Here is a 24,035-nt window from a genome sequence, read left to right as displayed (position 1 = left end):
GTGTGAGCGAGCGGACTTTCAGTTGACAGTAATTAACACCCTTTTGAACAATCTAAGCTGTGCGAACGTCAGAGGGCAGTCTACGCTGATTCATCATTAGTGAGACACGAGGACAGCTCTATGCAATTCCTGTCAGCATAACAATAGAGGCTGTTGCTGAAGCGTCAGCATAAGCGTCAACCCTCGTTTCAGCCGCACTCGTGTAAGACGGACGCGGTCAAGACGAGCAAGTTTACCTGTGCAAGTTCACCGAGCACAGGCGCCGACAAAGGCAAAAATGTGTCATTCCACCATATCTGTTATCACCGGCCATCACAGAAAACGGCATCATGCCAAAAGGGGCAGAAAACGCCTTAACCTCCAGCAACTTAAACGGTCCTCACCTACAGAAACCTCCTTCTCCATGGGCTTGTGGAACTGTCAATCCGCAGTCAACAAAACGGACTTCATAGCTGGCTATGCCAACCACCTTTCGCTGGAACTCCTTGCTCTCACTGAGACTTGGATCAAACCAGAGAACACTGCCACCCCAGCTGCACTCTCCACTAACCTTACACTATCCCACACCCCTCGCCCATCTGGACGAGGAGGTGGGACGGGCCTGCTGATCTCCAACAAATGGAAATTCACCCCGCTACTGCCTTCAAACAAATATGTCTCATTCAAATTCCATGCCATCACAGTGATCGCCCCAGCAAAACTCTACGTGCTGGTCATCTACTGCCCTCCAGGCCAACTAGGCGTCTTTATGGACGAACTTGACACTCTGCTGTCCTCCATCCCTGAGCATGACTGTCCGCTTCTTGTTCTCGGCGATATGAACATCCACTTAGATGCCCCAGGCTCAGCGGACTTTTTGACCCTGATCCACTCCTTTGACCTCAAACTGGTTCAAAGCCCACCAACTCACAAAGCTGGCAAAGAGCTTGACTTGATCTTCACTCGGAACTGCAGCACAGACACCCTCATGGTGACGCCTCTCCATCTTTCTGACCACTTCTTCATCCAGTTCAACATCAGCCTGACAGAACAGCCTCCGGCTCCTCAGCCGATGGTCACGTTCCGCCGCAACATCCAGAACCTGTCTCCAACGCACTTTTCCTCTGTGGTTGCCTCCGGTCTACCTCCACTCAACACCTTCTCCTCTCTGGAGGTTAATGAGGCCACAGACTCGCTCTGCTCCACACTGAGCTCGTGTCTAGACGAGCTGTGCCCTCTTACCACAAGGCCAGCTCGATCCAAACACATCCATGGCTAAATGATACCCTCCGATCGCAGCGCACCAAACTCAGAGCCGCGGAGAGGAAATGGCACAAATCCAAACTAACTGATGACCTCAAAAACTACCAGACACTCTTGACCTCCTTCTCAGCCAGCATCACTGCTGCTAAGACGGCTTTCTACAATGACAAAATCAACAGTGCTACAGACACTCGAAAACTTTTCTCAACCTTCAAATCGCTACTCAACCCTCAGCTGCCTCCTCCTCCATCCAGCCTTACTGTAGATACCCTCGCCTCATTTTTTACAAACAAAGTGGCGGCAATCAGCAGTCAATTTTCTACATGCCCACTCAACACATCTGACTCAGATACCGCACTCCTACAACCTCTAGGGACTGCTGGAACATCTTTTTCAGCATTCACGCCTCTCTCCGAGAGTGAAGTATCTAGACTCCTGACATGCAGCCATCCTACCACATGCTCGCTGGACCCTATACCTACGAGCCTACTTCAGTCCATCAGCCCAACCATCGCTCCAGCTATCACACATGTGATCAATGCCTCGCTAACCTCCGGCACATTTCCAACAGCGTTCAAAATGGCCCGGGTAACACCGTTACTTAAGAAAGCTTCTCTCAACCCTGCTCAAGTCGAGAACTACCGCCCTGTCTCACTTCTGCCTTTCCTATCCAAAGGCATTGAACGAGCAGTCTCCAAACAGGCCTCTGACTTCCTTTCACAGAACAACCTTCTGGATCCAAATCAGTCTGGGTTCAAAAGCGGCCACTCTACCGAAACGGCTCTGCTGTCTGTAACAGAAGCCTTAAAAGAAGCCAGAGCGACTGCTCGGTCATCAGTACTCATTCTGCTTGACTTATCAGCTGCCTTTGACACGGTTAATCACCGCCTTCTCTCTATACTCGCTAACATGGGAATCTCCGGTTCTGCTCTCTCCTGGTTTGAATCCTACCTCACAGGACGCTCGTTTAACGTATCATGGCTTGGTCAGCTATCTGCACCCCACCATCTCACCACAGGGGTCCCCCAGGGCTCAGTGCTGGGCCCCCTTCTCTTTGCTATCTACACCACCTCCTTGGGACAGATTATCCGTTCGCATGGCTTCTCATACCACTGCTATGCAGACGACACACAGCTCTATCTGTCCTTTCCACCTGATGACCCCTTGGTTTCAGCACGGATCTCGGATTGCCTCTTAGACATAGCTACATGGATGAAGGCACACCACCTCCAGCTGAACCTCTCAAAGACTGAACTGCTGGTCCTCCCAGCTAAACCTACCATACACCACGACATCAACATCAAATTTGACTCCCTGTCTGTTTCACCTACCAGGACTGCAAGAAATCTAGGAGTTGTTCTCGACAACCAACTAAACTTCTCAGATCATGTTGAAACTTTTCTCATCTGTTGTTCCTCGTTGGTGGAACACACTGCCAGTTCCTACAAGGGCAGGGACATCCCTCTCCATTTCCAAAAAACTCCTGAAGACCCAGCTCTTTAGAGAACATTTCCTCTCATAGCAACACTTACAACAAGTCTTGCTGATCCTAGCACTCACCAGCCATCTTAAACTGACACGTAACTGTTAAAAACAGCACTCACTGATGCACTTATTCTTACTGTACTCTAATGTTTTTTAAATTGTCCTAAAATTGTTGAGAATTGCTCTAAAACTTAAACTGTTTACCATGTTGTTAGTCGCTTTGGCTAAAAAATGCGTCAGCCAAATGTAATGTAATGTAATGTAAAGAAGCTCGAGCTGCTGACATAAGCCCTTGGCGAAATCTGGCGTTACAGCACAGGCGGTTGAGAGGTAGATCTCGAGCCGCAGACACAAGCCGTTGGATTCCCCACAGGCTCAGGTGAGGCTAGCATAATAACGATAACATTGAGTGGTTAGCTCCAACGTCCGTTTTCCCAGTTACCTTTTCCATTGTGATTTACCCAACTTAAGAAACACAGAAAGGAAAGGAAAATAGTTCAGATGCCTACCTGGCGAGAAGATTGGAGAATAATATCATATATATCTTAAGAACAGTACGAAGCACAGCAGAGCTATTGCCTACTCCCTGTGTTGACTCTTGTTGAACTAACTTCGGCTGCGCAGTAGCTTATATACCACAAGTGCCTATATACCATAAGTGACGAGTATAATGAACAGACTGTATCTCTCGTGCCAGGTAGAAAAGAGAGGAAAATAGGAGAAAAAGGAAACAGTAATAGTAATATAATATATTAACCTATGGACATATACATATGTAATTATAATAAATAGGCAAAGGACTCTGACTTAAATATTTGGGTGGGTTACACACGCAAGCCAGACCGGACTTCAAATCGTGTGTGCATCTAAGTTTAACGCGCACACAATGGAGAGGGAGAGAGAGAGGAGTGGTGAGTGTGTGCCTGCAAGCGCATCCAAGACAGAGAGCATCCTGGTCTGTTTTGCTAAATCAACCAATCAGTTTTCAGTGTAGGTGGGCTTATATCTCTTTTCTCCTGAACTTAATTAATCAGTTCAGTTAGTGTATCTAGGAACAGGAGCGTCATGGCAGAGTCAGTGCCCCTCAAAAAGGAACATTTAAGACCCATTTATCATCAGACTACACAAAAGTGTAGGCCTACCCAATTGTCTCATAAGAGTAAAACATAATGATAGTATTGCACACTGCACTGTTTGTAACTCACAGCGGGTTAAATGATTGCAAAAGACTTGCTGAGGTGAGTTTAACAAGTGTAATTTCATTTGCATATTACTCAGGCCTATACTAGATGGCTAGTTGCCAAGGCTACATGAAAAGGCCAAACTACCAAAATCTACATATTTTACTATCACAATTTCTATCAATAGGCCTTCCTTATTTGGTGTACTGACTAGACATTATTGAACAAACATCTGCATTTCAGTATCTAAGTAGGTTAGGTTGGGATGTCTGCTATACATTGTTGGCATTACTGTTAAAATGCACTTCCAGTATAGTGAGTATTGGCAAAACCGGTTATCATTTTTATGTTGAGGCGGTGGGGGTGTTGTCGGCAGCTGCTGAAAGTAACTAATAAAGTAACTTGTAATCTAACTTAGTTACTTTTAAAATCAAGTAATCAGTAAAGTAACTAAGTTACTTTTTAAAGGAGTAATCAGTAATCAGATTACTTTTTCAAGGTAACTGTGGCAACACTGCTTATGGCAAGCAGACACTGTGATGTTGACCTGATTTTAGCCGAGAATTGCATGGGCCCCCACCGTTGACTTCAAGGCAGCGCTGGCACCATCGACTTCAAGGCAGCACTGCCATCTAACCCTACCTTAAAGCAACACCAAAGAGTTTTTTGTACCTTAAAATAATGTTTCCAAAATCGTTTCAGTGGTTCATCAACTTGTAACAGGGTGAACGGCACTTCTGCATTCGCTTTGCAGCCCTCTATCAGCTATAACCGCACTATGTAAGTTTACCAGTCAGTTAGTGGATCTGTAGTTTGATGGAATGAGACATAAGAAACTACAAATTTGACTTGCATCTGATGTCGCAATACATACTTTCATAAATCGTGCAACATATTCTACCTTGTCTGTGGACATCGTTATTTGCAAAGCCGGTGCTGGATAAGCAAATAGCGTGCGTGCGACAGAGGGAAAGTTCTTTGGTGTTGCTTTAATAAACCTAACCCTAATCCTTGCCTAACCCTGGCAGTGCTGCCTTGAAGTCGATGGTGGGGGCCCAAAGGCCATATATCAATTATAAGCCCTCTGTGCGGACCTTGCTCCACAGCAAATGAGGCTTAGCGATTGATGATAGAAGTAGTGATCAATGAACACATTCTCTGCGGTCGCAAAAGGGGCTTACAAATAGGGAGCGGCATGCTCTGCACTCGCTGCAAGGTTGTGCTGGGTTGAGCGAATGGCCCAAAGATTTGTGTTGTGGTAACGCTATTTCTGCTATACTATGCTACCAGGGCTGCCAAATTTTCAAAAAACATTGGAGTGAGTCCAACCAACATTTTGCCGCGTAGCCTACACAGCTCATTCAGCATCATTACATTACATTTTATTACATTACATTTAACTGATGCATTTTTAACCAAAGCGACTAACAACATGGTAAACAGTTTAAGTTTTAAAGCAATTATCTCAACAATTATAGGACAATTTAAAAAAGGTAGAGTACAGTAAGAATAAGTGCATCAGTGAGTGCTGATTTTAAACAGTTGAGTGTCAGTTCTAGATGGGTAAGTGCTAGGATCAGCAAGACTAGTGGTAAGTAGTGCTCTAATAGGAGATGTTCTCCTCATAACAGTACAGGAAAAAATTATTGTATACCATTTACCGTACATCAGTGGTTCTCAGTGTAGGGACCAGGTTAACATTGGGGTACCATCTACAAGAGGGGACTGGTTGCCAATATTGTATATTCTAACATTTTAATGCATCAATCTGGCTTTGAAAAGAAATTCAGAGGTTACACTTGCTTATTTTTAACTATGGATGGAAATATGTCTGCTGTAGCCTAAACTATTTTGCACTTCAGAATTTTAACCTTGTACACACTGGTGGAATAGTTATGATGACACTCAAAGTTCACATTTCAAAAATGGTCAAAAATACATTTCAGCACACCATAAAATTATGGCTAAATTATGGTACACATCGCCAGGACTCGAACCCACAAACAGCAGCACCTTGGATTCGGGAGTCAAGCGTGCTAACAATTGAACTAAAAGCCCAGTCTGCTGGCTCTCTTACTAGCACAACTCTTAAGGTGTTGGGAAGGAAGTTCACACAGTATACACACTACACAGATATGTACCAGCTAGCTACTGGTACCAACTGGAATAGGCCTATGAGCAGACATTGGGGGGTGTCCTCATTTTGGCCAATTTGTCCTCACTTTATAGATAACTTGTCCTCCTTTTCAGAGTCTGGTTGGTGGTCACCCTAGTTCTGCTACATTATAGCACACATGTAGCCTTATACTTCCCCTTTTAAACACAAATTATGACCATCAACTGGTCTTGTATTTCTGCACAGAACCACTCACATAAAGTGGACAAAATAGGCGTCCATTTTATTCTCTAGCTGGGTCGCAGTTGGGTGTGCTAAAAGGCAATAACCCCTAAAAAAATATGACTTCTGGCAAGTTTTGTGCAAATAAATGACAGATTGAGACTTATAAAATAATCATCAACACATTTAAGGCATCTTGCTGTGAAAAAAGATGGCAATTACAAAGCATGATTATCACATATGTGACCCGTGTTATTTGAATGAGGGGCCCCACTTAGATATTAGGGTGAATAATATAACCTATGTTATATGATTGAGGAGCCCTATTAAGCAGGGTTGAACCGATGTTTTTCCCCAATCGGTTCGTTCCGAACAGAAACGGAATTATAACGTTTCCGGTTATGAGTTCCACCAATAAATTGACGTTCCCGAACCGGTTAGAACAAAAAAATACTGTTCCCAGAACGGTTAATTTCGTTCCTGTCAGCTGTTTAATGCTATAGAATTATGTCACATCTTTCTCATCCAGCTTAAACCAAATGTAATATTACAACCATTATTACATACCACCATTATTACATAATAATAATTATATTATTAATAATAATAATAATAATAATAATAATTAAATAGGCCTACAATTATTTCAAATGTGTAGTTTATTGTTAAAAGAGAACATTTCCACACAAACGTAATGACATTATTAAGACACGTGGTTATGCCACTCGGGCAACAACAAATTGCAACTGTCGGGGGGAAAGGCCATCCAGTAGGCCTAATGTTCGCTAGTCCATCATTAAAGCGGAGTCGACAAATATAGCTATTGATATTGTGTTTGGAATGAGCGTTTTAATTAACGATGGATCGTAATTTACCTCTTATTTAAAGCCTGTGGTGCAGGTTTTTTTTTTTGTCTTTTCTGGAGTGGAGTGGAGATTTTGTAATCCACCGATCTCTCTCCATTCAGTCAGCGAATGTCTGATGTGATGTCAGTGAACCTCAGCCGTCATGGGAACGTGCGCAGGAAAATAATTACTTTTTTTTTTTTAGTTAATTAGGCAACGAAAACTTTGAGGAACGAAATAAAACCGGTATTAACCGGTTACCATTATTTTTAAATAAGTGTTCCTGTTCCAAAACATTAAAAATAATAACGTTTCTGGTTTCGTTTCTGTTCCCTGTAAAATACAAAAAGTTCCCGGTTTTCGTTTTCGTTCCTTGAACCGGTTCAAAGCCCTGCTATTAAGACATATCACATAACATAACCTATGTGATTTGACTGAGGGGCTCTATTCTGATATCAGGGCTGGAAAACTAAAAAATAGTAAAATAGTAGTGACTTCACGCAGAGGTTTGGGCTTCAGGGATCTCTGAACACTTGGGCCCCTGGGCCTTGGTCCATTAGGCCCGTTCAGTAATCCATCCCTGCTCATAAATTTGCCTGTTTAGAACTTCTGAACCGTTTTGGAATTCCTGGTGTGTGATATTCCATATGTAGTCTTATTCAAGTTTTAATAGCCTAAATGTTCGAGATAAAAAAGCCGATTTAGAAAGTGTTCTATGCCCCATTGAAAAAAGTATTTTGAGTATTTTCAAAATACAAAAATACAGTATTTTATTTTGATACATTATGGCTACAGTATTTTGTAGTTTATTTTGATACATTTAAAAAGAGGGTATTTTATTTCAAAATAGGCTACGTCCTGATGTATCTTTGCCCATCCCTGTATGTACTGAAACCACTGGCGCCTTAACGCAGGGGCTTACCTGGGCTTCAGCCCAGGGGCCTCGACCAATGAGGGGCCTCCTAATAATAATAATGATAATCAATAATAAACGGCGTGTCCGTATTCGCGGCGTCATTAGCCTACTCTGGAGCTAGCCTAAATAATTGAGCACATCGTAGGCTACTGCTCTTACATCCATGCAGAGGCCCCCTTTGTCTTCTCCAATTCTAAAGTGTAACAAAATGTAACAAAACGTAATAAATCCCAACGGGTGTAGAGGAGCTAGAGGAGAGGCTGAAACTGACTGACAAACTTATCATACAAACTCTGGAGATAACGTGGGTAGGATTGAAGCAACGATAAACGAATGACGTGGATTCCTGTAACTGTCCATGAAAACAGAAGGCATAGCAGGTAAATATCGTAGCAAATAGCCTGGAAATGAAACGGCTTTAAAAACATGTATTTCACTTGTCTCATTGGAGTGAACGCAGAACATGGGCTGTGGCGCAAAGACATGAATTAGTGATCTGCATCTCCGTTCACCAACAGCTAAGTTTGTGCTAACCCATTCGCACATATAATAGTCTATGTTATGTTTTCTCCCTTGTTAACGTGAGATATGTCTCCATGTAGTGTAGTGATAATGCATAAGGTAGCCATGTTCACGTCACATGAGCCAGCTTGTTATAGGCTAAAAGTATTTCTGTCCCTCCCAAACTGCGTTAAACTGGTGCGTTAAGTAGACAGCATTTAAAAAAAAAACTCCTGGGGAACCCCCCGACACGACAAACACGCACTTTTGAAAAGCTTTTAAACGTCCATATGTGTAGCCTACCCATCTTTTAACTTAGCCTACAACATGTGTTGTAAAAGTTCAACGCTTGTTTTCGTGCAGTAGGCTAGCCTTTTTGATAAGCGATGTCATGGGTAGGCTGACGTGATTCGAGGGCATTCTGTTCCTGTTTATGTAAAGGTTTTACATAGGCTGAATAATAGGCTACACTGCATATTATTAACCAAAATAATGTGTCGGGTCAGATCGCGGGCCGGGTATCATTTAATCATAATTAATATTTGCGGTTGGGGGGGGGGGGGGGGCTTAAAAAAAAACATATAGCCCAGGGGCCTCGGGTGGTATTAAGGCGCCCCTGACTGAAACACATAAACAAAATGTAATCAAGTCATCTTCAACAATGTAACTATAATCTGATTACACATTTTTCTTATTTAATCTGGTCTGATTATAGTTACTTGTTTTTTTGTAATCTGATTACGTAATCCAGATTACTTGTAATCAGTTACTACCCAACCCTGTATCTTGTTTGCACAGATGCAGGACTAGCACTTTATGTCAGCGAAGATGGCTCTACAACTCTGGGTGTTTCTCCTCAAGAGAACAGGTACATTGTATAAGTACCAATGTATGGCATAACCTAATGGTCCTCATATGGGTTTCATGTAGCCAATAACATGTAGCCTGTAGCCAGAGATCAAGTTCTTAACCCCTTGGTGCCAGTGTAGTGTTTTTGCCCCTTATCCAGTTAGACCTAGACTGTATACTAAGTTCTATATATACAGTCTATGAGTTAGACCATTCTTTCTGTACTTGGAATTGTGAATTCAACCTAAATACCAGCTCACTCTTTCTTTTTTTTTACAGGGACTCCGATAATGTAATGGAAAATGTCATCATTATGAAATAAAAACTCCAAGCATGGCTGATGTAGTACCCTAAATAATAATAATAATAAAAAAAATATATATAATCACCTGCAGTGGTGTTGGCTGTGTAATAGCAACTTGAACTGATGTTTAGCCTATAATGTTTAGGCCTGGTAAGAAAATATCATAGTTTTGTGTGACTTTAACTTGCTTTTTTGCACTGTGTGCAACAGAGATAGAGAAACTCCCTCTGGTAACGTTAATGTAACTGCAGTAGGTTGTATGGGGTATGTAGACAAGTAACCTTTACAAAAAATTTGCAAATTTGAGATTTGCTCTGAAAGTCCACTCTCAGTTACTGAGAAGGGTCTGGTGTCAACTGGGCTAACTAAACCAGAGAATGTCGTAGGCTAAACGAACTCTGACCAAACCATGCAGTGGTGGGCGAAGAAAGCCTGCGGATATGACGTAAATATTGTGTATTTGGTGGCCACTTGGTTGCAACAGCAGGGAAATCGTTATACCCGGAAGTGTCAAGATGGCCCCAAGTGGACTGAAAGCCGTTGTCAATGAGAGTGAGTAAATATAACATGTTTACAGTCTTAAATAAGCTTAAAAAGAGAGATTGTGTTTATTGTTCCATCGAAAGGATATTTGAATGGTCACAGGGCAGAAGCACGGCACGTTTTTAGCCAACAAACTAACGTTTGCTGGCTAACAGGTTACGTCATTTAAAAACACAGGGGCGCAAGCTTCCTTATTCCTAAAAGACAGCGTGCAAAGCCATCAATTTAAACTTTTGTGGTGGGACGGGTTAATTTAACAATATGTAATTGTCCTAATGTTATATTCATATAAACGTAGATCTGTGTGAAAGCTCGGTTTTCAGAACGAATTGCACTACATTTTATGTTGTCACCCACCTGTCTTGTGATCAAACCTTACAGTCTATGGATCATACTCGAGGGTGTATGGTGGCAGTCACTTATTCACCAAATTCGACAGCTGGTTTAAATGAGGCTTTAGGGGGAAACATCGTAAAACATAACGAATGACTACAACTTGTCCAACATTGTAAACTTTCAAGTTACCTTCATTTATTTCCTTGTTAACACATGACACTCTTACAAATTGATAGCCCTCAATAAAGCAGTGCCATCTTGTTTATAATGTGCAGGTTTTAGAACGCTATTCATTTTATTTTGTAATTATGTAGGCTACAAGAACATAACTTCCTCATTGGGCTTTTATTCTCCAAGAGGGCCACACAACCTCAAATCACCATGGGCATTAGAGCCAGAGACTTTCTAATGAGGAGACACACCACTCAAAAAATACTCCATAGAAATGCATGGGGCTAGTTTGTCACGCCAATATGGCCGTTGTCTACACATATCCCACCCCTTCCTTGGCAAAACGTCGACATGTGAATACATTGAGCCAATCATATGGTTTGTTGTGAAGACATCGTGCCAATCATGTGTTGTGATCTCGCCGCTGGAGCAAGATTGGTGTCGTGAAGCCTTGCGCACCCGCAGTTCGACCCAAAGACCGTGCCCGATGAGTGCCCAAAAAACGTTGGTATATGGCCGCCCAGTGGAGGGACTTGCTTAAAATGACTTTGTTAGAGCGTAAACATTGACAAATGGAACTAATTGAATAGTTGTTACATTTATTTGTTGGGTTTCTTGAAATGCTAGCCACAACTGGCCTTAACAGACACAGTTCAACTGGTGTTACTAGATCCAATCTCCTTTCTTTGGCCACTTCTGTGATAAACCAGGACATTAGGAAACCAGGACCACATAACGCTTTCTAGTTAGCCTTCTAGTCAGACAGATGACCATAGTTTTCAAAGTGGGGGCCGGGGCCGCGAGGGGGTGCCAGGGGGGCCTCAGCAAGTTGGAAGGAAAAATAAAAGAAACAAATAAATACATTTGAAAAATGTAAAATATACCTATTACTATGAGGGTTGCTATACAATGCCATTATAATAATTTGTCGCATATCTGAACATTATATTTTCCATGATAATGACTGGGAGTAATAGTAAAGTGATAGCTCTCTAGCAGAAAGCCCCAAATTTTTACACACTGCTCCATCGCAAAGTGCTTGTGGCTAAAATAATGATTAGGATTAGCTTAATGTATTTCTAGATTTGCCGTAGCATTGTCGATGGGTTTAATAACACATCAAGGGGGTCCTTGGCCAGAACCTAGTGGTATTTGGGGGGCCTTGTCGTGGAAAAGTTTGGGAACCCCTGCTCTAGACCATATGAACAAAGGAAACATGGATGACCAGATGAACTGGTTACCATAGAATTGTTTTGGTCTCTTATCAATGACTGAGAACTGTAACTGTACATGCCATAGCTATGCTTGTCATTTTTCACGTGTCTGTATGAGATGCTCTGAAGACTTAGCTGTTCAGCTTACACCTAATTAATACTTTTTTAGAGTTTGTATATTTATGGTTTCTGTTTATTTTCAGTATTGATATTTAATATTGTATTGATATTATTGTTATTATTAATCATTTGTTTACTGTAGGCTTAACTTCTATTAAAACTGTTTACTGTTAATTTGACTATTGTAATATTTATATTCTGTAAGTCGCTTTGGACAAAAGCGTCTGCTAAATTCTATAACCATAACCATTCTGCTCTTCACAGAGATTATTAACGGTGTGATCAAGAGTGTGAAGAAGGATGGGGAGTGGAAGGTACTGACTGAACAATTGATGCTGATATTGATTTTTAAGATGCTTGTTATTGTTGAGGCATTCATCTTTTTTCCTTTGCCCTCTCAGGTGCTTATTGTGGACCATGTCAGTATGCGGATCCTCTCGTCCTGCTGCAAGATGTCTGACATCATGGCCGAAGGAATCACCAGTGAGTTCAGGAAACACTGAGATGTGCATGATGGGTCGGGTTTTGTCACTTAGAGGAAGTTTTGGGGAAATTTGCCTTATTTGCCTTATTTGCTTATTTGCCTTCTAGCCCAGAATTAGATAAGAGGATGCATACCCTTCTCTTAGCATAATTCACTGGAAGTAGGTTACACCAGTTAGCCTATAGCTAATTTTTGACTTGTAGGCTTCAGTGAATTATTCTAGGCTAGACTAACATTGGGAAATGAGATAGGTATGTATCCTCTCATTTTACTCTGGGGTAGACAGTGAATGAACTAATTTGTAAAAAAAGTTGTCATGTTCCTTTAAGAGTAATACAGTGTTGGGGAACTTTTTCTGAAGACTGAGGAAATGCACTTTAATATGAACTGATTTGTGCCTCCAGTTGTTGAGGACATCAACAAACGCAGAGAGCCTATCCCTAGCCTCGAGGCCATCTATCTGATTTCCCCTGTCAAGAAGGTGAGGAGTGGTCATGCTTTTATTCCAGTGTAGAGATTGTTAATTAAATTCTTCTATGCTGAATATGGTATAACCTCCATGGATTAATCCCTAGTCCTGGAGTGAAAGAGAACTTTAATGGTGATGTTCATTGAGGAAAAACCTTTTAGTCCAGGACTAAGGTTAATCTATGTATGGGGATTTATCCCTTGATGAATGCATTAAGATGGTTTCATTATGAATACATTACGCTTCAATTAAACTCACCAAGAACCTTTTCACACAGTCCATCCAGAACCTGGTGAATGACTTCAAGGACGCTGCCTTCACGTACAAAGCAGCCCACATCTTTTTCACCGACAGTAAGTAGTCACGATCGCCATCTATCATTCTAATTCTACAAGTGCAGGATTAATTTGTAGCCCGTTGCTGCATCTCTTATATGCCTTTTGTGGATGTTTTTGTTTGAAATGATAACTCTCTCATTAAATTTGCAGCTTGTCCCAATGATCTGTTTACTGAACTTGGGAAGTCAAGGGTAGCACGAGTGATCAAGACGCTGAAAGAAATTAATGTGGCTTTCTTGCCCTATGAATCACAGGTGTGTCCTCTCTCTCTCTCTCTGTCTCTCTGTCTCTCTCTCTCTCTGTCTCTACACCACCCTACCAAGAACCAGTGTTTGCTTTTCTACCACACAATGACATTTCCAGTCCAGGCATGGACATTCCTCTTCATCTTTCTTCCTTTCTCTCTCTCTCTCTGCAGGTGTTTTCTTTGGATGATAGCAGCTCTCTGCATTCCTTCTACAACCCTACAGCTAATCAGGACAAGACTAAAATGATGGAGGCTTTGGCCGAGCAGATCGCCACCCTCTGTGACACCCTGAAGGAGTACCCTGCCATCCGCTACCGCAAGTACGCCTCTCCACCCTCGCAGGGCCTGCACAGTACTCCTGTTTGCGTATGAAATTATGATCCTCTTAACAATAACCAGTTCTAAAGTTTAAGTGTTGACCCAGTGCTTTTCTGTTGGCTTTCTAAATGTCAAAGGGGCCCAGATGAGAATATGGCCCTGGCTGAAATGGTGCTGGACCGCCTAAATGCTCACAAAGCAGACAACCCCAGCATGGGAGAGGTAAGGAGATCTCTTGCCAACGCTCCACTAAGGCTCTTTTAAAGGATCTTTTATAGTCACTACACTTCCTATTATAGTTGTCCTTGGGACTGTTTCCTTACTGAAACCTCTATTCTAGTTGACATTAGAATCTGTTCAGAAACTTTTTAGCAATACCTATACTATGTCTAAATTCTAGTTGTTGCACGCTGGTATGAATGATTACGTTTTTCATATGGGCTCTTGCTTTCATCCCCTTTTCTTTTTGAAACTCTCTATTTTCTGATTGATGTAAGTCCTGTCTTTGGTAGTGGTATGCACTGTGGTGGCTTGATTAGAAATGATGATGAGTCGGCACTTGTGAACACCCCTCAGTTGTGAAAATTACACTTGTATATAACTTCCTGTTCACTGTGTAAAACACAGTGCTAGCTAGATATGCTATACTATATTTCTTTCTTGCTTTTTTTCTTTCTCTCTCTGTCTGTTTTTTCTCCCTCTCTCATGCTCTTTCTCTCAGCTGATATTTCCCTGAGCCTAAATGGAACTCTGCACAGCGTAAGCCTTTTTTTTCTAGTTTCTTTTTTTTTCCACTTCCTTCATGGTCTGAGAATTCTTCTGAATAGAAGCTTCCTCAACCTCCTGCTCATGTGCATATGACACCTTGTGTTCTACTGTCCGCTGCTTCGACTATCGCTTTATGGTGTCTAAAGCTACTTCCGTACCACTTTAGTATACTAATTATGACCATGTGTTTGTGTTTTCTGTTGAGATGTTTGAGTGATTCGTTTCAGGATCCATACTACGGGTTAACTCCCAGCACCTGGACAGGAAATCTGCTTTTCATGCATTTTTGACATACCTCTGAAACACTGTGCCTTGGTGGACGTCTTAACTGATCTAAACCATGTGTGTCACGACCGTGTGTCTAGCAATCTTGAAGTTTTAAAAATGCACCATGGCTCCCTCCAGAGAAACACTAACTTGCATGTTCCATCATGTGTGTTTTGAACTGTGATGTTTGAAGGGTATGACTTGCAGTAACATCATTCTTTCAGCTTAGTAAAAAAACACAAAAACAATGGGGAAGTGTCTCCTGTGTCTGTGTGTCGTGACCTGTTGTTGCGTTTGATTATCAGGGCACAGACAAAGCTCGCTCTCAACTCATCATTGTGGACCGCGGCTGTGACCCCATCTCGCCCATCCTGCATGAGCTCACCTTCCAGGCCATGGTGTACGACCTGCTCGAGGTCCACCAGGATATCTACAGGTCAGTCTCCCTGGCTGTCTCGCTCTCTCTGTCTCTGTCTCTCTCTCTCTCTCTCTTTCTCTCTCTGTCTCTCTCTCTGTCTCTGTCTCTGTCTCTGTCTCTGTCTCTGTCTCTCTATCACTATCTCTATCTCTGTCTCTCCCTGTCCCCTGTGTCAATGAGGACACTATTATGAGTAGAGTGTGACAGGAGAAGCTCTGATCTTCTCCCTTAAGGATCCTTCCTCCTGGAAGAGTTTAGTCACTGCTAATGGAGGTAATTAAGACTCAATTAATCGAGCCCTGCAGGATTACCTGAAAATGAGAGCCAGGCATGCTGGATTAGGACTAGAGTTAAACACAGTTGGGCTTTCTCTTTCCCCGAGGAGCCCCATGCTAGCGTGGGGCTGAGCATGGGGATCCTCGGGGAAAGACAGTCCTCAGTGTCTCATGAGCAGTTGCTGTGGTCTGCTACACTGACTCTGGCCTGGTTGTCGTCACCCCAGTTGTAAGTCACCTCAGATAAAAGTGTCTGCTGAATGAATGCAAATGTAATTGTACATGTAAATGTGTTTGCAGGTACACCACCTCTGGCATTGGCGACTCGAAGGAGAAGGAGGTGCTGCTGGATGAGGATGACGATCTGTGGGTGCAGCTCAGGCACATGCATATCGCCGACGTCACCAAGTAAGGCCAGAGCACTGGGAGAGCGCCGCCTTTGCAGCGGTGGCAGTGGAGGTGGTGCTGCTGCTGGTGGTGGTGGTGTTGTTGACAGTAAATGTGAAGTTTGGTTTGACACATTCTCGCCTTCTGTCCGTGTGCTTGCTTGACAGGAAGGTGACAGAGCTGCTACGCACCTTTTGTGAAAGCAAGAGGATGAACACAGACAAGGTGCGGGTAACTGTACTGTAGTGTGTTTTCTGTGCTGCACAAAGCATGAACACCGCCACAAAATTTCTGTTTTTGTGATTGTTTATTTATTATAGTTTGTATTGATGCCATTATTCTATATGTCTATCTACATATTTCTTTACTTATGTTCTCCAGGCCAACATCAAAGATCTCTCTCAGATGCTGAAGAAGATGCCCCAGTACCAGAAGGAGCTTAGTATGGTTGGTGTAATTTAAAACTTAGTATGGTTGGCTTGATATGGTTGGTATACGTTAAACTAAGTATGGTTGGCTTAGTATGGTTTGTGTACTTTAAACTTAGTATGGTTGGTGTACTTTAAAGATGACAATCTAGATGTACTCTTCAGGACCTGTATTGAGCTATTAACCTGTCTGTAATGGTAGATTTGAAATGCCTTGTCTTTGGCTTGCAGTACTCCACTCACCTGAACCTGGCTGATGCCTGCATGAAGGTGTTCAAGACCAAAGTGGACAAACTGTGTGAGGTGGAACAGGTGGGTGTTCTTTTCAGAAAAGTGCCTTCACTGGAGCTGAACAGCTCCATACAAAACATGGAATAGAGTTACACAAAAGTGAATATTGTAATTGGATTGCTTAGTTCTACCCTTCCTGGAGCCTGATGCACCACACTTGAACTTTATTTACCTCAGTTTTCAGTTCACTCTTTGTGTTCTCACTATACATCTCCGCTTAATTGTTTGAATTCACAGGCTGATATAGCTATGGGTGTTTATCTGTCCATGGGGAAAACATTTAAATATCCTGTCTGAAGAAATGAGAAAGGTTTTCTTTTCTCTTGGATTGATGCAAAAGTCAGGTTTTATTCCAATGTAAAATGGTAGAAAGGTTCACAAAAGTTCACCAAGGTTCAGCCGACAGTTATGTGCAGAATAATAGCAGTGTCTTTTAAAAAACTGCATAAAACTCAAAATCCTTAGAATAGCTGTTAATTCCATAATATCAATACATTATGTGGAATGTAGTTCAATCGTCCTGGGCTGGAATACCTGTTCACAGGTGCCAGTAGTTGGTCAACTCCATGCAACACAGATGTGAAGCAATTCTCAGAAATAATGGTAAATCAACTAGATATTAGTGCAGTGATTCAAAGTAAAGCAAAATCTTGAGACATTTTTCAGTTTATAAAGTAAATGTTTGAGTTTGTAAAAAAAAATGCAAACACTGCTATTTTTTTTTAACAGCCTAACACTCCTTTTTCTTCACTTTCTGTAAAGGTATAACACAAACTTGATCAATTTTGGTCATGTTTTGTTTCAAAATGGAATGTTCAGTGTTCCCAATGCATTGATATTATGAAATTAACAACTATTCTAAGGATTTTGAGCTTTATTCCATTTTTTAAAACACACTGCTATTATTCTGCACATAACTGTATGCCTGCCCTCGACATATTCTCTGCAGTTCTCTCTCCTTCGTCCAGTCTGCGTGAACTACTCACAAACTCTCCAAAGCTACTTTTGTATAAACTGTTCTCAATGCAAATAATCTGGCTTCTACCCAGATAGCCTTTTGTCCAATGTATATGATAATTGAGTTAACCTCACACCTTTGGCTGGTATAGTTTTCAATGGTTTACCCCCAAAACCCATTCTACGATCGTTGGTGTTTCACACCTCACCTGGCGCCAAACTGTCTGGTCTGCAATCAGAACATCAGAAATGTATCTTTTGTTGGAGAAATGATATCACTTATACAATTTGGCAGGATTAATTTCTTACAATCCATAAACATCCGGTCTAGTAATGGCAATATATGGATGTTTTTATGTAACACACATTACTAGACTGTCCATGCAGCTTCCCAAGCAGCTTAGTTGTTGAGCATCTAGGCTGTGTGGACTTAGAGGAGATGCATTAACACTTCCTCTCATCCCCGCTCAGTTGTCACTTAGTGCACACCGCATCTGAAACCTCCCGTGTATGACCCTTATCACGTCACGTTGCGTAACCGCTTTACCATTCTCATAACATCCGACCTGCAGTGGTGTTACTTTACGGCATTGGCGACTTGGGCCATTAAGTCCATACCGGTCAGTGTCCATCTGTACAGTCCAGAGACCTTCCACTGGTCTGGGACAGTGGATTTATTATGTTTGTCCCGGTTGTTGCAGTCTAAGCCAGCATCCGCCTTCCTTCCCACCTCAACCATCATCCTCACCCACATCTGTCCCCTTTTTCTCACTTTTCTCAGTATGCTTTCTTCTTTAGTGTGTGTGTGTGTGTGTGTGTGTGTGTGTGTGTGTGTGTGTGTGTGTGTGTGTGTGTGTGTGTGTGTGTACAGATGTTTGGTAGGCATACAGTGAGTGTTTCTGTGTGAAAGTGTGTGTGTACGGATGTGCTTGGTAAAGTAAGTGTTTGTGTGTGTGGACTGGATGAACGCTGGTTTTGAGAACATAGATTATGCCCCTCATCCCTGTCTGTAATGCACAGCTGTGCGGTGCCCCTTGGCATGCTATTTCAGAGAATATTTATGGACTCCAGTTCACTCTGATGCAAGTACAAATGTTTTGTCTTTCAACAGTATACAGTGTTTCCCACTTAATTGAATTCCATTTGTGGTGGTTGGTTTGAAGAATTAACTTGAATACAACAGTTTTTAACAATTAGCACAGTGAGGTTATGATGCTAACCAGATTTAAGCACAATTTAGTACAACCTGGAAAATCATTGTGTGGTGGTCAATGCTGATATTGTGGTGGGCCGCCACAAATAAGTCAATGTATGGGAAACACTGGTATAAAGTAATCACAACTCCAGCCTCTTGTGTTGTTTTGGAACATTTTCCAATTTAAAAGAGATGGCTAAGGTTGGCTGGAGTGACTGTTACATTTTTTAAGATGCACTGTATTGCCAAAAGTATTGGCTTACCTGCCTTGACTCGCCTATGAAATTATTTTCGCCAAAATGCATCCTGGGGTGTTTTTGTGAATGTACCCGAGTCAAACTTGAGTTTAAAAGCATAATTACGTCCGAAGCGCCACTTTTAAGCTTGTCCGTGTTGTTGTTTTTGGGTCAAATGGCCTTTTTTAAAAAAAAAAAAAATTAAAATATTTTTTGGCCTTTTATGCCTTTAATGGGACTGGATAGTGGAGAGTGACAGGAAGCAAGTGGGAGAGAAAGTCGGGGTGGGATCTGGAAAGGACCACGGGGCGGGAATCAAACCCGGGTCACCGGCGTACGGTGCAGGTGCCCGACACAACATGAAACTTTGATTGAAGTATCATCAGTGTCTCTACACATGAACTTGAGCATTGAGAATATTTTTTGTGTACACAGAGTTTACTAAAAGAAAGGAAAAGTTTACAAAAACACCCTAGGATGCATTTTGGCGAAAGTTACGCTTTAAGTGACATCCCATTCTTAATCCATAGGGTTTAATATGATGTCGGTCCACCCTTTGCAGGTATAACGACTTCAACTCTTCTAGGATGGCTTTCCACAAGGTTTAGAAGTGTTTTTATTGGAATTTTTGACCATTTTTCCAGAAGCGCATTTGTGAGGTCACACACTGAATTGGACTAGAAGGCCTGGCTCTCCGTCTCCGCTCTAATTCATCCCAAAGGTGTTCTATCGGGTTGAGGTCAGGACTCTGTGCAGGCCAGTCTAGTTCATCCACACTAAACTCTGTCATGTCTTTATGGACCTTGCTTTGTGCACTGGTGCACAGTCATGTTGGAACAGGAAGGGGCCATCCCCGAGCTAGCTGACTGTGCACCAGTTCACAAAGCAAGGTCCATAAAGACATGACAGAGTTTAGTGTGGATGAACTTGACTGGCCTGCACCTCAACCCAATCTAAAATGAATAGCAATAGCAGAAAATATCCATCAGTGTCCAGTGCTTTGTGTGTGTGTCTGTGACTGTGTACAGTAAATGTGTTTCTGTCTGCATTGCCTATACTGAATGAGTGAAACCTGACCCGCCCGTATATGTACAGGATCTGGCCATGGGGAGTGATGGTCAAGGAGAGCCTCTGAAGGACGCCATGAAGAGCATTGTGCCACTGCTGCTGGACACGGACATCAAACCCTACGACAAGATCAGGATCATTCTCCTTTTCATCTTTCACAAGAAGAAAGGTACCATCTCCACACCAGGCATCATGCCCTCTGTAGCTCTGTTTATGTAATGAATCTGGATTTTTTTACACGGTCCTTAAAAAAGAAATATTGCAATATTGGTACGGGTGATGATGACTATCATGATGAAGATGGTGATGATCTTGTTTCTTTCTCTCTGAAAACCATCATGTCTTTCTCCTCTCCGTGCAGGCATTGCTGAGGAGAGCCTGACTAAGCTCATCCAGCATGCCAACGTCCAGCAGGACAGCAGCATCATCTCCAACCTGGAGCTTCTGGGCTGTCCAATCATCAGTGGGGTACGCCTCAGTTGTGTTCTCACGCCGATGATGATGATGATGATGATGATGTATTTCATTTTTAGAACACTTTTCCAAACACTCAAAGACGCTTCACACAAGTTACACACACACACACACACTTAAGATACATGGACAAAGTCCCATCAACAGAAAACGCACAGGTGCATTGACAACCAAGTCCTATGTCTATTGCTGTTTTAAAGCAGTGTGATCCATCCCTGTTTCTGTCCATTTCTGTCTATCACAGGGAAAAAACGCTGGAAAGACCTTCCCTGATCAGAAGGAGCGCACCGAGAGCACCTACGAGCTCTCCAGGTGGATACCCATCCTGAAGGACGTGATGGAGGTATGGGGTCAGGGGTGGTAGGGTGAGAAGGTCAAGGTCAAGAATTGTCATGGTGTGTAAAAGCCTTTGTGTACTTCCTCTCATGCCACCTTCCTGTGTTTTCTAGAACGCCATAGAAGACAAGCTGGACCGGAAGCTGTGGCCGTTCCTGTCGGACCCTGCCCCTATCTCCACCCAGCAGACGGCAGTGAGGTATGGCTCTTAAGGGGAGAGGCGCAGAGATGGGTGGTGCACTCTGGGAAATTTCACTGAAAACCAGACGATGAAGCATTCTAAGTGGGAGATTATACATGAAAACCTAGAGATTATGGTAAAACCCAACACCGGTTGAGTTAAGTGTTTTTATCAACCCCCCAAATAATTTTTTAAGTATATATATTTTAGCCTTTTTGCCTTTGATCAGATAGCACATTGAAGAGTGGGAGGGATAGATGGGGTAAGAGTGGGAAATGACCGGGGATCGTTTTCGAACCCCTGTCCCTGTGGGCACTTGGACCCAAAGGTGGTACGGGCAGCAACTTGCGCCACAGCGCCCCCCTCCCATATCATTCTTAAAATTTGAGTGGTTTGACTATCTTACTCATCCATTTCTAAGCTCACAGCTGGTGCAGTGAAGTAATTGACATGTAAGTCGTTTAAGTCGCTATAAGCGTCTGTTAAATGAATGAATACATTTAATATTTTCTGTATGGGGCTTCTTAAGCAGTTGTAGAAAAAAACAAAATAAGTGCACATTCTGAAATGGATTTGGTTATATGTACTCTTTAGCTAGAACTTGAGAAGTAGTAAACTTCTGGGAATTTCTCAGTTCTTTTTGTGTATTAACACAATAAGATAAAAAGCATCCGCACATTTAAATCTGTGCACATATCAAATTTAATATGCAAGCATTGGGATCCTCTGCAGAACTAGGCAGGGCTGATTCTTATCGATTTTCTTCTTTTAAGCTCTTGCACCTGAGTAAGTCTGTTATAAGCAGTGTGTTTTTTATTTTTCTTATTTGAATAGGAACACAAGCCAAGATGGTTCTGACACTCACATTGAATACTCAATTCACATCACATGCTTCATGTCTGGAAAACAGTGAGACTCTTGTATGTACCAGTGATGTAAAGTACAGTTGTAAATGTAACAGTAACATCCATACCTCTCTCAGCAGTGCACGGTTTGGACATTGGCACAAGAACAAGTCACCCACAGAGTACCGTAGTGGGCCCAGGCTCATTGTCTTTGTCATCGGCGGAGTGTCCCACTCAGAAATGCGGTCTGCCTACGAGGTTACCCGGGCCACGGACGGCAAATGGGAGGTTCTGATTGGTAAGCAGAATCATACTTGTTGTCCCTGCTTAACATGAGAATTTTGTGTATTTTGTGTTGTGTAACAAAAATCACGATTTGGTGTGTACCTCGGTTTTAAGGTCACGGTTCGGTTCATTTTCGGTACAGTAAGCCTGTAGGTACTGCTAACCTAAATTACAATATTTTTGATGTGCAATGGGAATAGTATTTTGTAAAGGTGTCAACATTTTTTGCTGTTAATTGACTAAACTGACATATTGTCCACTACTTAATATGTTTGTGTGGGAACTGGAATTTGAAACATGGTCCACAAGCATAAAAGTCTAATCGGATTAATAGTATCCAAGTCACACAATTTAAATGATGTTATGATGTCAAGTTCTCAAAGTTTTGCTGTCTTTTTTTGTCTACATTTTCTTCAGGTTCATCTCATATCCTCACCCCCACCAGCTTTCTGGATGATCTGAAGGATCTGGACAAACCATCTGCTTAGAGGAATCTCTTTCTAGAGGGTTTGGGTCAAAACACTGGGAAGAATAACTCACATAGAGTACGAAGGCCACTCTTGCTCAGAGGAAAATCTGTGAAGCAGTTAACCTTTTAGATGTAATCATGGAAAGCAAACTTACTAATGATTTATGTTTCACCATCTTTTAGAATATATATATATATATATTTTTAATACCTAAAGTAAATGACTGATGTATATATTTTGTGATCGGTAATTATATTTAATTTAAATTTACGTTCTGAAGTTTTGGAGATTGTTCTCTTTTTCTGATCTGTCTTTTAATTTTGTGTTTGTCTGTTCTGCCAATCATTGCCTTTGAAGGATAACTCATCTTACATCAGTGATTCACACATTAAAAAAAGCTTTTGTTCTGGCAGAACATTTTCATGCATCTGCTATGAAGCCTTTTTCTAAAGTCTTTCCTACATGCTGAGCACCGGAGAGCCTAGCACTACTCATAATACATGTGCCTTCTTCAGTCTGTCAGAGTGGATCTGTGTGTCTGCTGGTTTTGATGTGAGAAAATGTAAAGAGGCTTTTCTTTTCCAGTCAGTCAGAAGTCTTATTTGGGAGCACCTGTGTGATTGTCTTCATCTCCATTTGTAAAATCCTCTACTGTACATTTCCTTCTGAAAAAGTGCACTTTTTATTGTTACGTTTTACTACTGGTAGGGTGAAGTATTCCCACTTTGGGACTTGGTTTCCTTTTTGCCTTTGTATTAAAAAGAAATAAACTTAATGCAAATCCTTACCTTGTTGTTGATGTGATTGATTACATGTATGAACAATGTGTACTGTATCAATTATGAAATTATATTTTGGATCTCATGGATTATAACATATTTTTTGGGGAAAAATTGATTCTTGGATGCTGGATTAAATTTTAAACCTGACTTCATGTAAGAAATAGCACTTTGTGTCCAGATATTGCTGGATGTTGGGTATGTTTGGGCGTTATATGTGGGCAATAATACAACCCCAAAACAGAAAAAGTTGGGACGTTGTGTAAAATGTAGGGCTGTCAAAATAACATTTCGATTAATTAATTTCAGAAAAAATAACTGATTAAAAAAAATGAGTGCAGATTAATCGATTCTGTATGACCTTTGACCCCGAGCCGTTCTAGTCAGCAAAAATTAGACTGTAAAATGAAGGAGAGAGAAGAAAACGTGCTGCCTGAATCATTGATTGGAACATTTACTTTTAAAAAAACGGCC

General features: G+C 41.8%; 1 protein-coding gene and 1 long non-coding RNA gene across 3 annotated transcripts; both read left to right on the top strand.

The window, feature by feature from the left end:
- The first annotated feature begins 8,027 nt into the window (after nucleotides 1–8,027).
- Nucleotides 8,028–9,708, top strand: LOC143102685 (uncharacterized). The gene is made up of 3 exons (XR_012982633.1): nucleotides 8,028–8,387; nucleotides 9,307–9,376; nucleotides 9,637–9,708. It is a non-coding gene; the product is annotated as an uncharacterized LOC143102685 (long non-coding RNA).
- A 429-nt stretch (nucleotides 9,709–10,137) lies between these two features.
- On the top strand, nucleotides 10,138–23,569 carry stxbp2 (syntaxin binding protein 2). Of its 2 annotated transcripts, none has more exons than XM_076266409.1 (19): nucleotides 10,138–10,213; nucleotides 12,310–12,359; nucleotides 12,447–12,528; nucleotides 12,934–13,010; nucleotides 13,276–13,351; nucleotides 13,487–13,590; nucleotides 13,755–13,903; nucleotides 14,039–14,123; nucleotides 15,242–15,372; nucleotides 15,930–16,037; nucleotides 16,184–16,241; nucleotides 16,398–16,463; nucleotides 16,676–16,756; nucleotides 20,219–20,360; nucleotides 20,553–20,659; nucleotides 20,910–21,008; nucleotides 21,115–21,200; nucleotides 22,168–22,325; nucleotides 22,730–23,569. In XM_076266409.1, exons 1-19 carry the CDS (start codon nucleotides 10,177–10,179, stop codon nucleotides 22,798–22,800), a joined length of 1,767 nt encoding a protein of 588 aa, XP_076122524.1. In that variant the 5' UTR covers nucleotides 10,138–10,176; the 3' UTR covers nucleotides 22,801–23,569. The 2 variants fall into 2 exon arrangements, with proteins under 2 accessions (XP_076122524.1, XP_076122522.1); XM_076266407.1 differs by having other exon boundaries at nucleotides 22,165–22,325.
- The last annotated feature ends 466 nt before the right edge of the window (nucleotides 23,570–24,035 follow it).

Source organism: Alosa pseudoharengus, unplaced genomic scaffold (assembly GCF_046254945.1).
Source record: "Alosa pseudoharengus isolate Yale_2024_CS ecotype anadromous, Long Island Sound unplaced genomic scaffold, YU_APseudo_1.1 YU_APseudo_1.1_scf_4, whole genome shotgun sequence".
NCBI classification, from domain to species: domain Eukaryota; kingdom Metazoa; phylum Chordata; class Actinopteri; order Clupeiformes; family Clupeidae; genus Alosa; species Alosa pseudoharengus.
Note: the sequence above shows the minus strand (reverse complement) of the source record. Positions and strands in the feature narration are given on the sequence as shown.

Excerpts from the sequence above, each read along its gene's own strand:
- stxbp2 (XM_076266407.1), top strand. The coding sequence starts at position 10,177 with ATGGCCCCAAGTGGACTGAAAGCCGTTGTCAATGAGA. Across the intron at positions 15,373-15,929 it reads GTCCACCAGGATATCTACAG|GTACACCACCTCTGGCATTG; the intron begins GTCAGTCTCCCT and ends ATGTGTTTGCAG. Across the intron at positions 21,009-21,114 it reads TCCTGAAGGACGTGATGGAG|AACGCCATAGAAGACAAGCT; the intron begins GTATGGGGTCAG and ends TGTGTTTTCTAG.